The sequence below is a fragment of the Mytilus californianus genome, unplaced genomic scaffold (assembly GCF_021869535.1).
Source record: "Mytilus californianus isolate M0D057914Y unplaced genomic scaffold, xbMytCali1.0.p SCAF_3, whole genome shotgun sequence".
Taxonomy (NCBI): domain Eukaryota; kingdom Metazoa; phylum Mollusca; class Bivalvia; order Mytilida; family Mytilidae; genus Mytilus; species Mytilus californianus.
The window spans coordinates 55,039,002-55,061,175 of NW_026262679.1; the positions used below are offsets into that span (position 1 = coordinate 55,039,002).

Below are 22,174 nucleotides of genomic sequence, written 5' to 3' on the forward strand. Positions count from 1 at the left end.
TCTAACAAGAAAAGTTTAACGTTTGACACGCTCGTGCTAATTTTTATTTGCGTTATTCTTCTTCTTGCGAAGTTATTAATTCTTTGGCAAAAGTTCTTTGCAATATGTCCCGCAATGGAATTGTTATAACACTATAACAAATGAAATTCTTCCATAGATAATATTTGGCAGACGTTTTTGAAGGTTAATACAATATTTAAGCACCCTAATCCAAATAATGACTGCACGAAGCACTCATAAATAACACCGTTTATTACGTACTATTTGCTAAAAGTACAGCTAAAATAGCATTATAGAATTTGTTTAATATTAGTCTGAATAATTAATAGTTAGGACTTTTTGAAGCTAAATCTAAATTATATCAAAGTAAAGCTAGTTATTGCGTTTAATAAACAAATAAATGTACCATTAGTATTGTAAGTTAGACAACAGCAATTTTACATTTTGATTCAATATTTTGTTCATTTAAAAGTTGGAAATATTTTCAATGCAACATTGACTCTTCGATATTGACCCAGTGAGTGAGATCAATACAAGTAAGATTGACTGATTTGTCGATGAATTATCGTAAAAAGTAAAATAGCAATTTGCACACATATAAAATCACAAATTGATGATCGGAATTGTAAAAAACAATATTGTGGTAACCCCCTATAATGTAATAATTTGTTTTTATATAAAAACTTTTTTGGACGAAGCAAAAAGAACATGTTTAACTAATATTGAAGAAAAAAAGCATACGATACTTAGCCACGTTCGATAAATTGTCTTTTAAATTGAAAAAAAATTGATCGTAATATAGTGTTTTAACATTGGCTGTGCCCTTTTATTAATTTCTTTGTTTTGAAATAAATTTATATTAAGATACCAAGTAATCATAAGTCGGAGAAAAAAAACCAACCAAAATTAATGTACAACGAAAAGACAAATAACAGTATAAAGAAAACTAAAGACGGATGCATATGTGTACTATGCAGAGCATGCTTAACTAGTCGCACCCGTCATGTTGTTCCTTGCAATTAAAAAATCGGGGATGAGTAGCATTCATTGATGTCATAAACACGTAAAAGTGGGCGGGATTGAGGCAATGACAAATGGAACATAAGCTTGGTCATTTGCATATGTGACACAGATATTTCATACCAGTCAATCAAATGATGATGGCGAACGTAAAATATTAGAAGTGATAACTTCAACCTTACCAATAGGAAGCCTTGGTTTAGTAGCTTCCTTGTATGCAGCATTCACTGTCAAGAAAATCAGGATAATTAAGAAAGTTAACGCAAGCTCTGTTACATCGAAACAACTGGGAGATATATAGATTTCACCACTGCAACAAGTGTATTACAATATTTCTCCACTCGAGACAGTTAAATTTTAATATTTAAAGCGCGAGGCTTGCCGAGCTTTTTAAATAATTAAAATTTAACTGTTGAGAGTGGAGAAATATCGTAATACACGAGTTATAGTGGTGGAATCTGTTTCTCTAATGATTTTTATCCTTCCTTTTCAAAGATTTGCAGAAAGTTGTGTTCTTTATATGTGACGTCATCAGGCATGGTCGCCTTTTTTCATGACGTCACAACAGGAAATTCAGAAGAAACCCAAGAAAATCTGATGTCATAATTAAATTTCGACCAATCATTTGCCGAGAACAAATATTTCACTAGTGAGGAGAAATATTTTTCTCACACAGATCAAGAAATGTGAAAATAGCACAAAAATTACAGAAATCTCCATATACAGGCGCTGATGAATGAACACATGTACATTTGAAATTCTTGTTAAATGGTTGAGAACCATTTTCTTTTCTGAATACCTCAATGTTATTAATGAATATATTTATAAATACGACATATCTGGCTTTAAAGTGCGAATCAGAGCTGAACAAAATTTGTTAATGCTTATTATTTGGTAAAACACGATATAAGGTTCAGCCTAACATTCATACAAAGGTCAATTCAAGATGGTTTGATTCTCAAAACCGTTTCTTATGGCCCCTCGTCCTCCCCATCCCACCCCCTCCCCATCCTAACCCCCATTCTCGTCTTACCTAGAGGAAGTTAACAAAATTGTTAACATTTCTCGGATCCTACTTGAAATTTTTCATTTCTAAGTTGACATTTCTCAGTTCAAATTGAATGCAACTAGATTACCACTTGGAAATAAGGCTAGGAAGCGAGAATTATCATGTTGCATATGAGAAATTTTAACAACAGTATGTCCCTTCCGTTCTCTTGTTAGTATTACCATCATTAATCAGCCACTTGAAATCAAATTACACTTATCAATATATATAAAGTTTGGTTATTTTCAAATTCAACAAGTGGACAATTTGTCGATTGAATGCTATTATTTCCCTAATAAAATGTAAAAAGGCAAAGTTTTAAAATTTTGTAAAAAAATATGTTATTATAAGAAATGTATTTTAGTTGGTATATCTTTCAAGTTCCGAAAGTAAGAAGAAACTTTTTAATAAAAAATTATCATGTGGAATTAAGCGAAAATGAATTGTTCCAACAACTTTGTACTGAAAGACGGACATACAAAGATGATCAGCCTTCATACCCTCCCTGACAAGCCGTTCCTGTTAATTAAACTATGAAAATTGAAAAAAAAGACTACGAATTAATCATGACAATATTCTATTCCTGGAATCTCACTTACAAAAGACAATGTTTCCAAGAAAGAATATGGTATTGGAATTATCTCAGATTTCAAGACAAACTTTTCATCTTTAAAAATTGATATATTGTCTAATCATATTTCAATGAGTCTCGACATTGTAATAACATGTAGAAAGCTAATGATATAAGTAAAAAATCAATATCACAAGGACAATATACTAAAGTTACGATTGAAAGTCAGCTACATGTATACAGATCGAAAAACAAGAAAAAAACGTATACCAACAGCTTACAATTAAAACTAGGACGTTGGGCAATACGGAGTCCTATAAAAATACATACAATACAATGAAGACCCATTGGTGGGCTTCGGCTGTTTTCTGTTCTTTGGTCGGGTTGTTGTCTGTTTGACACATTCCCCATTTCCATTCTCAATTTTACATTGAAACTTACCTGAGGGAGACTGGCTATGGCCGAGAATATCCAGGCAAGGCTTAACATAATCTTCCCTCTTTTGTCACAGTCATTTAAGCTCAACGGATGGACTATGGCAAAATACCTATCTAAACTTATCACCACAAGAATAAACGACGAGAGATAGAGCCCAAACGTCCGAAAGAACATCATAAAACGGCACATGAAGTCTCCACCTTTCCATGCCACAGTAGCGTTCCATGTTATTTCCATCGGTAGTATGACGAATGCCACTATCAGGTCCGCTATGGACAGGTGTAAAATGAAAAGATTTACTCTTGATTTAACATGTCGGTTCCTAAATAAAGTTATAAAAACAGTCAGATTTCCACAAGCTCCAATGACAAACAGTATAGGATAGCCTGTTACGGCTACTAAATTTTCTTCTGTAAAAAGAAGGGCACCTGGTATAGCTGGCGGTTGTCCGAGAGAGGAGGAATTTGTTAAATTATTAGTTGACATATTTTTAATGTCATCCAAATCATATTTTCGAACAGTTTGGTTGAAGTCATCACTTTCCATGCTGTGGAAAGTTATTTACATACATCGTCAAGCATACAAGTTAAATCCATTTAAAATATTGCAGCTTTTCTAAAGTTTACTTTTTCACGAATAGTTCCAAAGTACCTTTATAGAATCTCTTGACTACAAAATATTCATAAATAGATTGCTAAAATCTATTTATCGGAAATACCGATCATGTATATTTTTCCAAAAGATTTGATTTAATGAAACAACGGCTTTAGCAACACGTCAATGCTTTAAGGCTGTACGAAGTTTCAAATTGGTTGGAAGATAGATCAATGAACCTTGCGCATGACAAAATAAAGAATCATATCGAAGTGTTAATAAAAGACAAAATTTCCGAATTAGCCTTAATTATGGACGATGGATGAAATCTTGACTTTGATTATACCTTCCAATTAGACCAATTAGACAAAGTAAGATATTGCTGTAAACAGTCAATAATACACTTACATTCAATCAATGTAGCAGATATACTAGGTTATATATCTTAGACGTAGCTTGAAACAAGAATAATTCATTACTCAGACATTTTGATAAGTATTATCAAAGAGCGAAGATATATAATCATTTGATAAAGCTAATTCTTTACACAATATATTTTCTTTTCTATTAATATTATTTTCATAACAATGTATTACGGAAATGAGAACTAGTTCTTTTCTTTGAAATTGAAATTTTTTACATTTATTTAGTATATGCTTATGATTAGTATCCCTACAATATAAATGAAATATAAAAGCCAAAAAAAAAAAAAAAAAACGGATTGAGACAAATAAATGTATGTGATTGTTTTAAAAAGATCATCGAAGATAGAAAAATATCTATATACATATAACGACATAGGATTTTGATATATATATATATCTATTATTATTGTTAAACATAACGATTGCTCCTATATTTTGGTATTGACGTCATTGATTATCTGGTTTGCTTCATTGATTTAAATAGTCATTGTGTTTTTATTATTTCACGTATTGGCATGCTAAGTGACTCTACGGCTTGTCTGTTGTCTGTTCCCCGTTGTTCAACTATTTTATAGTCTCATTTATTTTGTAGTTCATATATGTAGTAAGGCACCGAACATTCATCTGTTGTGTGTGTGTAAGGGGTAAGGGTAGCAGGGCAGCGCATGAATTTTTAATTTGGACCAACAGTTTCAACTTTAAGCTATTTTTTCTCAATATCCTACAAAAGCATGAATATTACTTTGAAATTCAATGTTGATTTTCTTTTTATAATTTTCAATAGATGCAACATATTTTTTACACTTTCCTTCTGAAACTTATTTTCTCAAGAAGTTGTTTTCAGAATTCTATTTGGAAAGAAACCTTGCTCAAACTAACTTAAAGGATGAATGATTGGTGCTTAATCAAATTCCTGTTTCCATAAAAGTGTAATTCCGCCAAATATTAATATGCTTATTAGGCACCCTCTCAGTGGTTCTCAGTGGTTCTCTTATGTCGTATCTTAATGATTTAAAAAAAAATTTATTTGGACAATTTGGAGAATTTCGTGTTGATTGTAGATTTCCGGTAGTTTCTGTTAAATTCATTTATTACTTTTTTAACCTTAGAATTTGATAAATTGTAAAGACACCTGGCCTTGCGGTCATAAAACTTTCGGGCACGATTATCGTACTCAGACTCAGAAATTAACCAATCAAAATACTGGGTTTGGTGTTTCGAGCACAAATTTTGTACTCCGAGTAGCGAGTAAAGTTTTATGACAGAGGGCCATACATATTTCGAGCACGATTCTCGTTCTCAGAATATGTCACGAACAAATGAAAATACTGGATTTGGAGTAAAACTAAGTTTTATGACCGAGAGCTGTATATAATTATTAAGACACTATGTCGGTCTATGGCTAGATGTCGTTTGATTATTTGTTTCGTCGGGTATAGAATCTCAATGCTATACCTGTATTCCCCATCTTTTCATCCATATACACAATATCTATATACATATAACGATATAGGATTTTGATATATACAAGTCTAAATTGAAAACAACGTTCAAACCTATGATTGCGTTGGATTTTGATATATATATATATTATTCTTTTTACATAACGATTGCTCCTATATTTTGGTATTGACGTCATAGATCATCTGGTTTGCTACATTGATTTAACTAGTCATTGTGTTTTGATTATTTTGGTCATCATTTGTGTAAATATGATCAGTCAGACTTGAAGCAAGTGCAAATGTTTAGTTGTTTATATTGTTGTGTGATAATTTGATGATTCCAATTTACGATGGCTGATTCGCTTGGTTCGATCTGTCTCTTTTATTTTGGTAACTTAAAGGTTGACACGTTGAAAACAATTATGATCGAGATAACTTAAAGTATTAATCAATTAACTTTAACTGAAAGGTTGATGTCATCACTAATTCGTTATTTCAAGTTGTATAACAACGAACACAATAGAGAGAATTGTATCCAACTTTACAAGGACCAGCATAGTTCATATATACATGTAGTTGCAATGGTGCTGTACCTGATCGCACTACCTCTACTGATATATCATGCCTCAAATATAATGATACAAAAAATAGCATTTCATTGAAAACTATTTTCTTTATTTTTTATTTCTTTGTTTTCATTTATATTAAGGGAATCACCGTCCCAGTAGTCAGCAGTTTTTCTACTTCCAGGAAATGATTGCATTAGCCAAATTTGGAACTACTTTTTCGAAATTTTCGGTTTTTAATGATCTTCCGCTTTGTATATGATTTGGTATTCTAACTGTTTTTGATTCAAACGCCATTGTCGAGTCTTATGTAGACGAAAAGCGCGTTTGATGTACCAAATTAGAAGCCTTGTGTCTTTGATGAGTTTTTATTTTAACATTGGAAAAATAGATTTATTGCTTGTTGTATCCCTGTGTAATAATTTATTGCTGCAAACGGGTTTAACTTTGTACCGTCCAATGGGAGTGAACGACGGATGACACACTTTCTCGACATGAAAAAGAATCCGATATTATCGAAAGTCGTAGATTTGATTTTTTGATTTTTGTTGTTTTAATGCCACTTTTAAGCACCGCTTTTGGGCTATTTCGTGGCGGCCATTTTTTATTGGTGGAGGAAGCCGGAGTGCCCGGAGAAAACCACCGACCTTCGATAGGAAAACTGATAATCCTAGTCAATAAAGATTAGAGTCGAGTGCACCCGCACGAGCGGGGTTCGAACTCACAACATCAGTGTTGACTGGCTAGTGATTATAGTAGTGACTACTTAGACCACTCGGCCGCCGAGGCCCCCGAAAGTCGTAGACAGTAGGGCGTAAATTGTATATATTTCTGAATTTAAATAAATTTCACGTTTAATATCTTATTTGGCAGGATTTTACATGAATGGTCCTCGTCTTAAAAATAAACCCAATAACCTTTAGTTTTTATTATAACGTTATGCATTCTTGATTGTAAACTATTGTCTTTTTGCCAATTGAATGACTATCAATTGAGCGTTAATGTTGATAGAAGTATCCGTTTAATCCACACATCTATTCATTTGACAGCATCTGCGTAAATTTAGGACTATGTCGGTCATGTTGCCTTTTTCGTGTTTACTAATGGACATATTGGTAACACGATGCATGTCATCACATTAGTATATTAAATACCCACACATTTTGTGAAAATGAATAAATGGATTATAGATATCATGCTGGTTTCCTGAAGCAAGTCATAAAATAAAGCCAGACGACAATTATGATAGGAAGTCAATGTTTCGTAATTTTGTTAAAAAAAATATGTACTAATTATTAAACATCCGATATTTCTAAATGTAAGTAGAATGTTGTCTGATCCAAATGACCAAAGGTCATTCAGTAAAAGACGTGCATAGTTTATAAAACTTTCTCTTTCGAAAAAAAAAATGTGTGAAAGTTATACTGGTATCATATTTACTCTAATGTCAAAATAAAAAAAAAAGTATAATACGACTTCGAGAAAAAAGTCCGTTGGTCAGGATGGCGAAATTGACATTTTCATGGTAATCGACACTACATTTTATGACATCTGTCACTGACAGTTAATTATAGAATTACAAAATTGCTTCTATTTTAAGCTGAAATTGGAGAGTTGTCATGGCCTCATTATTTCAATTATCAATTTTGCATTCAAGGCAGTCATAATCATCAAGTTTGTCAATTGGACATTGTATCAGTTTTATTAGAATAGCTATTGTGGAGAACCTTCAGCTGTTTTTCGAATCTGTGGATTTCTGAAAATGTTAAATGGGATTTGGTTTAAACAATATTTTATTCGACAAGTCAAATCATGCTATATGATATAATACAGTATAAACAATGGGATCCAGAAACAAGCAACATTGCTTATTTTAATCTGTCTCCAAAAGAATATTGACATACAATATAATGATTACTTGGAGCATGCTCTGTCAATTGGAATATATTAAGAATAGTAAATACAAAATAAGATTGATTATATAGTTTGAGAAAAAAGGGAGAAAAAAAAAAAAAAAACAAAAACAAAACAAAAACAAAAAAATATGAAATGCAAGGAAAACATACAATGTATAAATGAAGCTTTCATATTATGGTGTGAATCTTTTACTTTTCAATATATATTTCTGTACCAATACAAAAAGAGTAAAATATTCTTCTCATCAGTTAAACAATCTGACCCAAAAAGCAAAATATTTACATCAATACGCTGCGGGAAATCAGCAAGAGAATTCAGTAGCACTTGGCGTATGTTAGTATAGTAAGGACACGTTTATAAAAAATGAGAGCTTGTTTCTATAGCACCACAACGACAATTTGACAAATGGGATTTGTGGATCAATATGGAATCGGATAGATTTGTGATTCAAAACTAAAACAAAAGATCTGCATTCTCCTATATACTGTTGAACATTTTAAATAATCTCTTTTGTGACCAACAATGTAAATATTTCATAATGTAAATATGTGTGTATTTTTGAAAAAAAAAAAAATCTGCAATGCCAGTGTTTTATACAGATATAATTGCATGGATAATTATTTCAGTAACGCCCTGAGGCTTGAAATGCACGTAAGTTTTGGACAGAAATCACGGATGGTTTTAAATCACCATAAATAAGTCGATTACGATTTCCCGTAAATTTTGAAATTGTGAGTTTATGCATTTCTGGAAGTCGCTTTGTGATATTATGATAATTTGCAGAAACTTGTTTCTAAATGAATTATTATAATAGATAATAGATACAAGAAGATGTGGTATGAGTGCCAATGAGACAACTCTCCATCCAAGTCAAAATTTATAAAAGTAAACCATTATAGGTCAAAGTACGGTCTTCAACATGGAGCCTTGGCTCACACCGAACAGCAAGCTATAAAGGCCCCCAAAAATTACTAGTGTATAACCATTCAAACGGGAAAACCAACGGTCTAATCAATATAAAAAACGAGAAACGAGAAACACTTATGAACCACATTAACAAACGACAACTACTGAACATCAGATTCATAGTTGAGCTATATCTGTCTGTCATACAGTTAAGGTAAGGTATAAAAAAAAAATGTCTAAGAAAATAAGTTTGTAGAGCCTTTTGTTATTGGTGCAGATTAAATAAGTGTCTTCCCTCTTGTTCAACGTCCGATTATTCCGATTCAACAATCCAATACCTTGAGACCACAAACCGAATGGCACAATTGTCCAACAAACCATGAGTGGGACAAACATGTAACTAGTATAATTGTCAATATTGTTGATAATTTTTGGAAAAATTAGGTTTTCGCATAATCGCGGAATATACTTCAGCGAAATAAGTTGATGTTATAATAAAAATGTAATGAATTTGCTACTTAGCACACACATTCAGCATAATTAAGTAATACATTGTTTTTAGTGTACAGTCTATCAAACAAACGCAAACTTAGTAATCTGCCGAAAGTAATTAGAGCTGGAAAGTCAGTTGAAAAACATGCGCAGAGTTACATTAGAGCACGTTACTGCTAGAAATATAGAATAGATCCATTAACCATCTACAACATTTAATAAATTCTTAACTTTATGTAATAAAATGATGTAAAAAGTCAAAAAAACTACATTTAGTCCATGCTTCTATTGAAATTTAAAATAACTCTATTGAGTAATTTAATAATTTTTAAAAACAAAAATTACCTATATAAGTAACTAAAAAAAAATAACTTGTTTAAGTAACGCCCCTGACTGGTATACAATGTATTTTAATAAATTATAATCTGAAACGGCAATAAATGAACAATGATTATTTTTTGGAATAAATATTTTGATCGAGACAATAATAACTTTGAGTAAAATTTCCAGGTACTGTACAACTATTTCGACAATTTCAACCCCTGTTTGGTTTATATGTTGTGTTTTGTAGACTGTTGCTTGTCTTTTTGTCATTTTTCGATTTTTGTGATGGCATTGGGTTTTTTTTCGACTTGTGAGTTTGAATATCCCTTTTGAATCTTTCTCGACTTTGACAAACAAGCAAATGCATAGAAACAGTTTGGAGAACGTACTGTTTAAGACACAATGTAAATATCAGAGAAAAAAATATAAAAATGTAGATGTCTTTTTCTGGATTTTTTTTTTGTCTGATGTCGGGTATTATTAACGGACACACAACATTACCTTATAAACAACTACATTTCTTAAGTAATTCTCATAAGAATTGCTGCCTATTTAAGAAGCAAATTAAAAATATATAATATTTTAAAGATTTTATTAGCAACATGAACCAAAACAGAAACTACGGTGCTTCGAAAGGCTGAGCATCTCTTTGAGTATCAGAAACACTAGCCGTGTTGCTCATGACATTAAATGACGCCATATTTGACTGTAAGTTACAAACGAAAGAAGGAAGAAAGGTATATGTCAAATGGAACAGATCATGCATGGTATCTGCGCGACAAACTTTCCATAGCGAAAAAAACGCCATATTTAATCAACTTATGTTGCTTTTATTTTGTATTATGGAGTTTATGACGACAATAAAAGTGTAACAATAGAGCACTGCAACACAAGTACCTATACATTTTACACAAGAGACCAATTATAGTCTTTTATAACATTTTTATTTGAAGAATAATTACTCCCTAAATTTAGTTTCCGTCTTGTGTTCACAAGCTTAAATCGGTCATCAAGCGATTCAATGGTCATTTGAATCATATATACATTTTGTATATAATCACAGCTCTAACGCTCAGTTGTTGTCTAATTATAACTCCTTTGCCAACCATTATACTATTGTCAGTGTATGGCCATTAACTATGATTGAAGACTTTGAGATAAATTATTAGAACAATACGATCCTTTAAGTGATATGCTTTAACAACATTTCAAACTTGAGAAAAAGAAGTTTACGACTGTATAAATGATCTCCTTTTCAATCATTTTGGGACACGATGGCACATATTCAAGAAGATAAGTAAGTGAACTTTAATTCCTATGGGGAAGGAGATAATCCAAGAATATTATGTCTCTATCAACACCAATAAATTGTGATAGCTTTTTCATAAAAAAAAATCGTTTAGTGATTGTCGCTAATGTACAAATGGTTGATGAGTTTGCTTTTTTGACTTTTGTAAAAAGGAATATTTGATAAAGAAAAAGCAACAGTCAATTTGCACTGAATTCATTCAATACAAAGGTATTTTCCTAAAATTCATCAATCTTGACCTAGCACACTTTGGACAAGGCATTTCATTTTCATCTTTGAGAAGAAATTGTCAACTCTCCGCAAAAAAGTTTCCACCGTCTTGTAGAATACAGTTGTACCAAATACCCGCTTCCAATAGTTGTTAAAAACAGGAAGAAAAACAATATTTCCAGACTGTCTAATGCAATTACAGAAGATTTTTTATCGTAAAATAACGCATCAGTATCAGTACGTTTGAAGTGCAGACCATTAATATTTTAAATGGAAAAGTCAATTGCAAATACTCGGCTTTTTTTCCTTTCCTAAATTGATGTGCACTCCATTTTGTGTTCATAAACTGATTCTGCAGTCGATTGTAATGCACTGTCTAACATCAAAATGGAAATTACTAATGTTTTGGACATTTGAACAGGAACAAAAGAAAGAAAACAAGAACTGTTAGAGAGTAAAAGCCAAGTCCGCATTATCGTGTTTGACATGCATAATGGCAATTGACCGATTTTTTGTTAGGTGCGCTTTCTTGTCTTTTCATATTTTTATCTAAGCCATATAAAAATAAAGATGTTCAATCAGTGCAGTACTGACATAAAATTGGATCCGCAATGGAACTGGTAAATCCTAAGGGTCAGATTGGCAGTAACTTCTCAAGATGAATGAAAAGAAACTAGCGTTATTCCATATATCAATAATTTTACGCAAAAAAGTGATGCCATCCACCGAATCATTCAAAGTTTGGTGACTATGATATTGATAGCTGTTTTACCATTTCACTTGAAATAAAAGATATCACAAATACAGTAAGGTCTGGTACATATCATGACATGCATCTTGAAATTGGCACCGATGGTCTATTGACAACTAAACTTAACGCTTTATAACGAAAAGGTTTATTTCAAATTTCCTTCGTGATCTTGCCAGTTTTATGTAGAAGCATTCCAGCCGACCCGCGTATGTAGTTGGTCTTTCAGCGACTTGTATTTCAATATTACCACTTTTATCTTCTTCGTTTGTTTTTATAATCAGTTATCTCCAGTCACCAAAAATAACAACAGAACATCAATTTGCTTGTTAACAAAATGAGCAGAATCCAGTAGGATTAATTCCAAAATTAATGTTTGACTAACATTTACACTGTACTTTTTTCCCGTTTTCTTTATATTTATTTGCATTAAACAAACTTCACACAGGCTTTTCTTAAGAAAAACGAAATGAAAGGGAAACAGATGAATGTACGATGAGAAAGTTAAACATGAATGTTCGAAGAAAAAGTGACACGAATGAATATTCGAAATGTTCTTCAAATTGAATTATAAGTTGATTGTTACTTGCTTGACGGTTCAGTAACAAATATTTGACTTTATTCGGAATTTCTCCGATTTGCTATAATATTTTTTTAAATTAATTATCTTAGTTTCTTTTTTCAGAGCTTTTTTGCAAAGGGTAACAACTCATAGGAAGAGTAAACTGGTCCTATACAAAACAAATGACCCGAGCCTAGTATATTGTGCCGGATATACAGTCGCTGAATCTCATATTTATGGTGAACAGGAAACTGCAAAATAAGTGGTAGAGTTGGTAAGGAAGGATAGTTCGTAGCAGCTTACATACATCAAAACCAATTCCACCATTAGGTCTACATTGGCGTGGAACAAAATCTGTCGTACTAAAGAGGTTTTTTTTTAGATTATGTAATAAATCTTTTTAACTGGAATTAAAGTCGATAATATGGAAGTCATTGGTGTTAATAACATTATATCGGGGCATTAACCGGTGAAAATATTGTAATTCTGCCTGTCAACAAAACTGTCGATGTTTCTTAAAATGAATGAACCTAATAGTCTCAGTTTGTTAATATGATATTACATTATTTGAATAGAAAAATAAAATTCAATTGAGGATAAATAAATTTAAAATGCTAAACAAAATGCCATAGAAGGGACAAAGACTCTAAACCTGATGAAACTATATGGACTGCCATTGTAAGTAAGGTTGGGATTGTAATAGGACATTTTTTGAAAAAATGTTGAAGGGTTTATAGTATTTTTTTTCTTTATCTTGTTGTATAATCAATGAAATTAGGGTTAATTCAGGCGACATTAGTTTATCGATGTTCAAATATCGTAAATCTATATGGATGCGACAAATCAAGTTAACAAACACCAAGAAATGGGCTGTCAAATTAACAGCAAAGCTTTCTGTATTTTCAAGGCGCTTTCAAGCTTTATCGACCTGTCATAATTCTATGCCTATTTTACAAATCTATAAAGGACAATAACACCTTTACGGCAAAATTAAAAAAAAAAATCATTAAAATCTAACTTAACCTTCGTTTGTCATCAGGAACAAAGTATAAAGATTTGAAAAGCATTAGTAGAACGGTTCATAAGTTATTGCACGGAACCGACATAAATTGCCATTTTCTAATCTACCAAGGACCATAACTCCTAAACCGTAACATGGAAAATCGTTAATATCGAACTTGACCGCCATTTTGTCATCAATTATTATAATATATCAAAATTTGAAAATCAATGGTGGAATAGTTCTTAAGTTGGTGCATGGAAACTGTTGGAATTGCATGAACTCCAAAAAGAGAGAGACCTTACGTTTTGTAGTTCATTAAAATAAAAATATCTCGTAATTTTTCATTTATTTTACAATCAGATAAAAGTATTTTTACTCAAAAATGAATTATAAAATGTGACATCCTTTGGTCTTTTGAAATATTAAACATGGTCTGTGGACACCTACCTTGTTACGGACCGACCTAATACATCTATCAATTCCTGTCACGTCTATCGATAACCTTTCACTCACTACAGAAATTAAGTATTGGACAGCGTTAGAAAACAAATTATCTTAAGAAGATCTCATTCAGGACGTAATTATAGGTATTAATCATTTCTAACATCACTGGTAAACAAACAACGAGCAGACAAAGTCAAGGTGTTACACATTCCAATACAATACATCAAAAGCAAATGGACCAATAGATGATAGGTTATTGGAAGTACCGGAAGTGGGAAAAATATCAGACGTCAGAGGAAAAGGGATTTTGGAGAAATCATTGGCAAGTCTGTACCCTGTCCTTATGCTAGACAATCTGAGTTTGTGATTTATTTAGGTGATCTCTGTAAAACAAATGAACACAGAACATATACGAACCTCTCAAGCTCGTAATATAGGTAAATATGAAAAAAATCCGTTTTTCATTGCAGAAAACTTTCGATACGTCATGCTATTATTTTCTTTATTTATAATCAGAAATTCATGTCTTTTAGTCGACACACTCATCTTTAAAAATCAACAAACAATAGACACCGAAGCCTAGTATGTTTTTCAAAGTAAGTAAGTAAGTGTGAAAAGATAAAAAAAATATATTGTTTTTTCTATTAGGTTCTTTTGCACTTTGCTATGATAAATCAATAAAACATTGAGTGTTCGTTGCGTTCGTTTGTCATTAAAAGATGAAACGTTATCAGAAACACTCAAGACTAAACCGTGCAAGTACAAAAGAAGCAATTCTTGCCTTCTAAGACCAAAAATAAAGAAACAAAATAATAAAAAGGATAATGTATTAATACCCAACAGCACGATCATGACTCCCAATATTTTGAGCATGTTGAATTATTGATAATTGCTTGAGGATCATGCGTCATGTTATTATATAGAATAAACATAATCTGATATTTCCATTTTTTTAAAGGGTTATTGATGTCATCTAGAAGTTCAAGAAGGACAAGATTGTTTCTATTGAATTGAAGACAGAGTAGTCAATAGGCTCCTATTACACAATCGAGCATTATATATATATTGTAAGATAAGTACCGATTATCAGGTTGTCTGCATATTGTAAAATATAAGCTGCGAGTCACAATATGAAGCTTTTTGTCGAGTGATATAAAAATAAGGAGATGTAGTATGATTCCCAATGAGACAACTATCCACCAAAGTTCAAATAAAGTGGATGTAAGTAATTATAGTAACCGTACGGCCTTCAACAATGAGAAAAAACCCATACCGTATAGTCGGCTATAAAAGGCCCCGATTGAGAAAACTAACGGCCAATTTTATAACAAAAAAATTGCGAAAAAAAAAAATTTACTGACAGCTAGCTCAAAGTCAATAACAACTATAATAATAAAAAAAATCATGTATCAAAAAATAAAACACCAATCAGTACACATCCAACATCCAATAGATTTAGTGTAAAGACGTCATTTACAGACAGAGAAAAACATGACCTTGTGCAATGCCAAAATATAGGTATCGCCAGATTGTAGTACCGTGAATATGCATATGTGTATAACAATATTATTAAGTATGGTTTTGAGGCCAGCGAACGAGTTCAAAAAGGCTTCATATTGTGTCGAGCAGCAGATATTTTACAATATATATATGATGAAAATCTGATAATCGATTTATCGGATTGTATTTGTGCATTTTACATGATTAAAACAACTGTTTTTCTTGTTTATCCAGCAAACCGGAAGATGACTTGATAAGTTCGGGTCACACTTATCAACGTCGGTTCATTCATTATGACATCGATGATATGTCCGGGTCAAAGTTATTTAGGCCGAGTTAACGTATTTGACGTCACAAAGCCGTAATATGCAAATTTCTGAAGAGCAGAGCAGACTGATACAGACAGTGGGACGACCGTTAATTAGGACTGAATCCGTTGACAGGAACGGGAGAACCGTTGGAAATCTTAAACTCATCTTCGTCACACATTACAGTAGTCATGGCATAAATCATAATTTAAAGTTAAAAGCTAATGATCACAGTGCTTTTTTTTCAATGACAATTATACCGAATACTGAAATACATATCGCAAGAAATTTTAAACTTTTTACGTAAATTTGGGTCATATTCACACAACACATCATACCTGTCGGACGGACATTTTACACTTTACGTGTTTGCTCAATCTGGTTTTCTATGTAATGTTGTGTATTGGTCGTTTATATATTTGCCCATAGTGTTTTCCTTTTTAATTGGATTTATGATTTTTGATTGCCTCATAGTATCTTCTCTCTTTCTCTCTTTCTTTATTATATGAATATAAAAAAATATTGTTTATATAACATAGCGAACATTATTTCAAACACTTTAAATTGACTATCCAGATAAGGTTAAAGCCATGTACAATAGCTGATAAAAAATTAAACATAAAAAAAACATCATACAAACTATGTTATTTACATTGATAAGATCTGCTGGAATGATCTGTGAGAACCAGTCGCATAGATTTGCTATAGATATGTAATTAAATCTCATGATCGTATTGTTTACGAGAAAAAACGAGAAAGGTGGCTGGCATTAATTACTTCTAAATACCATATTATAGAACACAGAAATTGAATCAAGCATTCAATAGATCTTGATTCAGATTTGACAAACGATGCTGATGGTATGAATTGGATGTCAAAGGCTTGTGAAGCAGTTACGCTACTTTTTTTTTTTATTTAGTTGTAATATGTGATTTCCTCGGATGTAAACACAGATTTTAAAAAAGAAGACGAAGTCGTAAAAATAATAAAAGAATACACAGAGATCCTTACAAAGACAATGACTGAAAAAAGGTGCTTATAAGACTTTGACTAAAAAGATAGAAGCTGTTAGAAGATTTTAAGCCCCCAAAAAAGATGCTCTGATAAGACTATAATAAAAAGAAAAGATAGAAGATATAATAACACGTGTTTTTGCCTAAAAACTGAAAAAGCCTATATATGACCCGTCTATGACCGAAAAATAGATGACATGAAAAGACTATAACCGTAATAGAGAGGCCATAATAAGAATATTTATAAACGAAAAAGATAGAAGCTATGATTAAACTATGGCCGATAAAAACCGAGGCAATGATCGTACTACACCAAGAATAATAGATGTTGTTCTAAGATTATGACCGAAGTTAAAATAAGACTATGATAAAAAAAAAAAAAAAACTCAAAATGATAAGAGACAACTATTAAAAAAAAGAATAACACATCATCTAAACATGGCTTGTGATCCGATTTACAAGATGGTTATTGTATTGTCAATACAGAATCATATTGTAAATTTGTTTCATCACGTAGTCTCGATGTACTATTGGCTTTGTGCAATAAAGAAACAACTTGAAGACATAAAATCGGTGACAAAATCTGTCAGACTAAGTATAACTTTGTACTGTTTTAAGACATTTATATATATTATGTTTTCAAGTACTATTGAACTTTGCTTGCTTGTATAACCATTCTTTTTTTAACTTAAGTTTGAATTATGTTTGATGTTCGTGCTGCTATGACGCATTTTCTTATCTGCATTCTTCCCTTGCGGGCTCCTATGATTTTAATTCTAGTCAAAAGCCCAACACCATATTCATAAATACTATAATTGAATATAACACAAGTGTTAATTCAGTTCTATTGATTCAAGATACCAGCTTATAGCGTATATAGTTAACTGATCATCATCCAAAAAAGTGTCTATAATTGAATTGCTATAATTTCCTAATCAGATGTTCAGTTGACATGCAGACTTGTTCAGAATTCGGTCGTCATTCTTTCTTTTATATTCAGTGTACGAGTTAACCTTTTATCTTGTATAAATAAACGTACTCACTACGCTAGTGTTGTTTTGGGGTCTTCAAATAATTTCATAATTTCCGTTAAACCATATTTTTGTAAATTTTGCCTTAGAAACATAAATAAAACATGTGTTTATTTTCAACAGGAAATGCAAAATGCAGAAAGAATATAGTTTTATCAATTTGTTAGCAGAATTCATGCCGACGTTAGATTTATTATAAATAGAGCTTAAATTTTTTTTAAATCAGATTATCTGCTCTCAGGACAGTAATTACCTCACACATTTACACTTTTATTGCTATTTTTATGCTTGCAAAGGGGTACTTGAATCACATATAAGTTTACAACTAACGCAAGTGTTTTCCAGTTTTCAATTGATTGCATCTTATGATCGAATCGAAAATCTTAAGTCATCCAAAATGGGAGGACATTTTTTTGTCTATTAAAAAAATCGTCGATAAGCATATCCAATTCTGTATCGAATAAACCTTAAGCTCGTAATTATCAAATTTAATATATCTAAGATACATGTATATACAAAAAACTTGGCATCTTTGAAAAATGTTTCTCAACTGATTAGTTTTGTTTACAAAATGTATGTCATATCGTTTCTTGAGGGAAAAAATAAATAGTATAATACGCCACACTTGTTTTATTCAGAACAACGTTTTTAAATATCCAAGAAGAATTTTTGTAAACTAATTTTTCACTGCAAAGGGCTATTTTCATACAGACAACGCCGCGGTGGTAACAGTACTAGGTAGCGTGATCACCAAATTGTGGGAGAGCATACGTTCAGTGCTCGTTATGGCCAATTCGAGGACTTTATTAATTACATTGATATTGGATGCTTCCGCTTTGCCTAAATACAGGTAAACATTTTGAATAAAAATAAATCCTGGACTGGCAGACGACAAAAACGTAATGCCGCTTTCGTCTCTCGATAATATCAGTGTAGTTATAGAGTTTTCCTCGGCGTCATTTTACAACTTCACAATCGATAAATTTTGGTCAAATATCACGCACGAACATGATACATTTCTATGAAATACATTATCATAACCATAAAACAGGTCAGCCGACAATGAATAACTACGAATATGCTACATGTATCAACAAACCAATCTAATTTAGCTTTAAAGAATTTAATAACTGGTTTTCATTTTACTAGGTTTTCACACTGAATCGTAAAACTCGAGATACTTTTAGAATTCAAAATGATTCTCTTGTACGTGTTCAGGGACTTAAATCATTTCTTCAATACAAAATATGTATCTCTAACAATTGTAATATCATTACGTGTAAGCGGACGAATATTGCAGAGTGCAAATTTTATATTCTATGAGGGAGGGATTATTCGTTCAATAGTCTCTAAAACTAATAACATTATTTTCACTTAACGATAATGTCATCTATTTTATGCTCCATCACTTTGTAATAAAGTACATGAAAATGTAAGAATGAAAGGAAATTTGGTTACACGTCAATGATGTGGCAACATAAAACTCTAGTCAGCCGCCAAAATAGGTCATCACCCTGCCTACAGGCCTATCGAAATAGAGAATTGATGGCGTACACGACATAGTGGTTGGTCTCGATCATGTATACCATAATAGATTTCGTATGGCATATATTATATTAGATATAGGAGGAAGCATTTGACATATCAGCAGGTCAAATCTGTGAATTCCTGAACAAGAAGCTAACGGGAACTTGGATCGCATACTTGATATTCAAATTGATTATAGATAGACCAAATGATTGCCTTGTCACTCATACACAACAATGTGGTGCAGCTGTCTGGGACAACATTGTTAGGCTTTAGTTGGATCCTGCATTTTGTATTTCCCTGAGGTTTTCGCATTGTTTTTTAGAAGTTTGTAAAAGTACTGTGCAGTTGCTATTTATAGTAACGACAGCCATGTTCGATAAGTATATAGCTTCCTTAGTACTATTGTGTCATTGTTTGATTAGCATTCAATTTGGCTCAGGGTTGTCAGAGGATAAAGTTATGGAAAATTTTGCATTATTCCACATAATATATTAGACAAATCATAAATTCCACGGCGGTACCCATACTGGACAAGTTGCAGTGTCATATTCCATAGTTCGGATAGAAAACCATTGGAAGCCCATGTTGTACAAAATTATTCAAATTGGATCAGCCATTACATTAATCATATTTTCAAAAAAGAATTTCTCATCGAATTTTCTATTATCAGCAATGGCAGCTATCTTATTCTGAAAGGGCATTACTTAAGGAGCATTCCAGTCACATTTCAATTATTTAGATTGCTTAGCTTTATATGAGATTAATTGTCAAATATATGCATAGGACCGATATGTTCTATTTAAAGTAGCGGCAGCCATGCTATTATGTCGACGGGCAAAATAGACGTAATTTCCGATCTAGTTCTTTAAAAAGAAAACGATTTTGATCAGTAATGGTGTAGATTTACCTACTGGTTTCAAGGAGTAGATTATTGTTCACACATTCACCTTTAAGGATGTACTTGGGTGAAATTAAAAAAATATAGAATTTAAAATTGATACTATAAGTCAGAAGAGCATTAGTTAAGGAACAAAATAAGCTAGAATATTTATAGGTTATGGTGCTCCTTTTCGAGATATTTAATTTTAAAAAATGGCGGGAAAAGGCTGACTCGGACTTTTACCTTATATTTGCATTGGTATTATTTGGGTCTCAAATCGAAAGAAAAGAAATCTACAATCTGCTTAAATTTTGGTAAATGACCTTTAATGAGCTATTGAAGTCTTATATGACAAGAAAAATTTGTGTTATGGGGCAAAATATTTTACCCTGTATCGTAGAAAAAAAAAACCAAGGAGTCCGAACATCTGACAAAAATTCCCAAACCTGACCTAAGTACATCCTTAAGTGTCTATATAGAAAAAAAAGTTAAGTTCACCGGTGACGTTCATGTTGTACAAGTGGTGGTATATATTATGAAAGAAAACTATTAGAGAACCATATCAACAACATATCGGTGATTTAAGTTGCAGAGCTGCAGAAAATTGACGATTATAGTCTTTGATCCTTACGTTTTTTTAACAGCGGCCATGTCAGCAGACCGACGGGCATAATCGCTTAAAAAAAACCAAAAAATAAATATTAAAGCCAAGTTGTTTCAGAAAACTTTAAAAGATTATGACGACGATGGATTCCAGTAATAGCAATAGCTGAAATGGGACCAAACAGCTACAGAGACACACTCCTCGGTTTATCTTAATTGAATAGCATTGACCTGATTTACGAATGTGTTTAAACGTGTTAAACACAATAAAACACATCAATCATATATATGATAGGATTAGGGAAAGGAGAGGGGCAAACAAATATCTTAAAGCTTGATAATAAATGACAAGTAGTTCAAAATGATATTTTTATTTCAAAGTGTAAATACGACATATCAATCATCACAAACATATGTCTAGCACCGGAAAATAATGACAAAAACACTTAGTTTAGATAAAACTAGAAAACGATTTAACATTATTTGTCATTGATCTTGCGTAAGAAAGAATCCAATCACACGCCTAACACTTCGATAATTCTTCATAGTAAAGTAGAGCAACAGTGCTGGAAGGTTATGAAAGCACATCAAGGAATCACCACGAACTCAACAACAGACAATTACAGCCTAAATAACACAGAAAAGCACTTAGCCTTAAATACATTTATAAAGGTACTATGTACTTCGTTTTTTTGTCAATCGCAGTGATTGTTTCCATTCTGAAACAATAAATAAATGGGCGAAAATATCCTTTTGTAAGTCGTCAATTTTTCCAACCTATTTACATCAATTACGAAAATTACATAACCCACAAAATGTTTCCGTTATTGCATGTGGGCTTTATAATCCGTTTTATTCCCAGACGGCTATAATTTATATGTTAAAACTTACTTAGTTGTCTAGGGTGTTCTTTATTGTCAAATACGTATTTTTCTTACAATGTACAAACAGAAATGAAGCAGAAGGAACCGTTTCAAAGAATTCAAAAGTTGACTGAGAAAGACCTCATTATCAAATTCAATTTAATTAATGATTGTGTTGTGTGTACAAATCAAAAGAGTAAGTTCGGTAAGGGTCATATTTGGCCCCGATTTTAAAGTTCAATGTTACAAGATAAAAAATGTTTTAAGTTGACTTAAAGTAATTTTTGGGGCCCTTTATAGCTTGCTGTTCGGTGTGAGCCAATGCTCCGTGTTGAAGGCCGTACCTTGACCTATAATGGTTTACTTTTATAAATTGTAACTTGGATGGAGAGTTGTCTAATTGGCACTCATACCACATCTTCCTATA

General features: G+C 32.0%; 1 protein-coding gene across 3 annotated transcripts in view; it reads right to left on the reverse strand.

The window, feature by feature from the left end:
• LOC127734904 (adipokinetic hormone/corazonin-related peptide receptor variant I-like) overlaps positions 1-22,174 on the reverse strand; it is a 217,126-nt gene that overhangs the window by 74,827 nt on the left and 120,125 nt on the right. For 2 of the 3 annotated variants that reach the window (XM_052244935.1, XM_052244939.1), the window contains exon 1: positions 3,081-3,872. The exons of the other annotated variant lie outside the window; for it this stretch is intronic. In XM_052244935.1, the coding sequence (XP_052100895.1) occupies positions 3,081-3,623 (543 nt within the window). In that variant the 5' untranslated portion in view covers positions 3,624-3,872. Of the gene's footprint in view, positions 1-3,080; positions 3,873-22,174 lie in introns of those variants that run through there. 3 annotated transcript variants of the gene reach the window in all.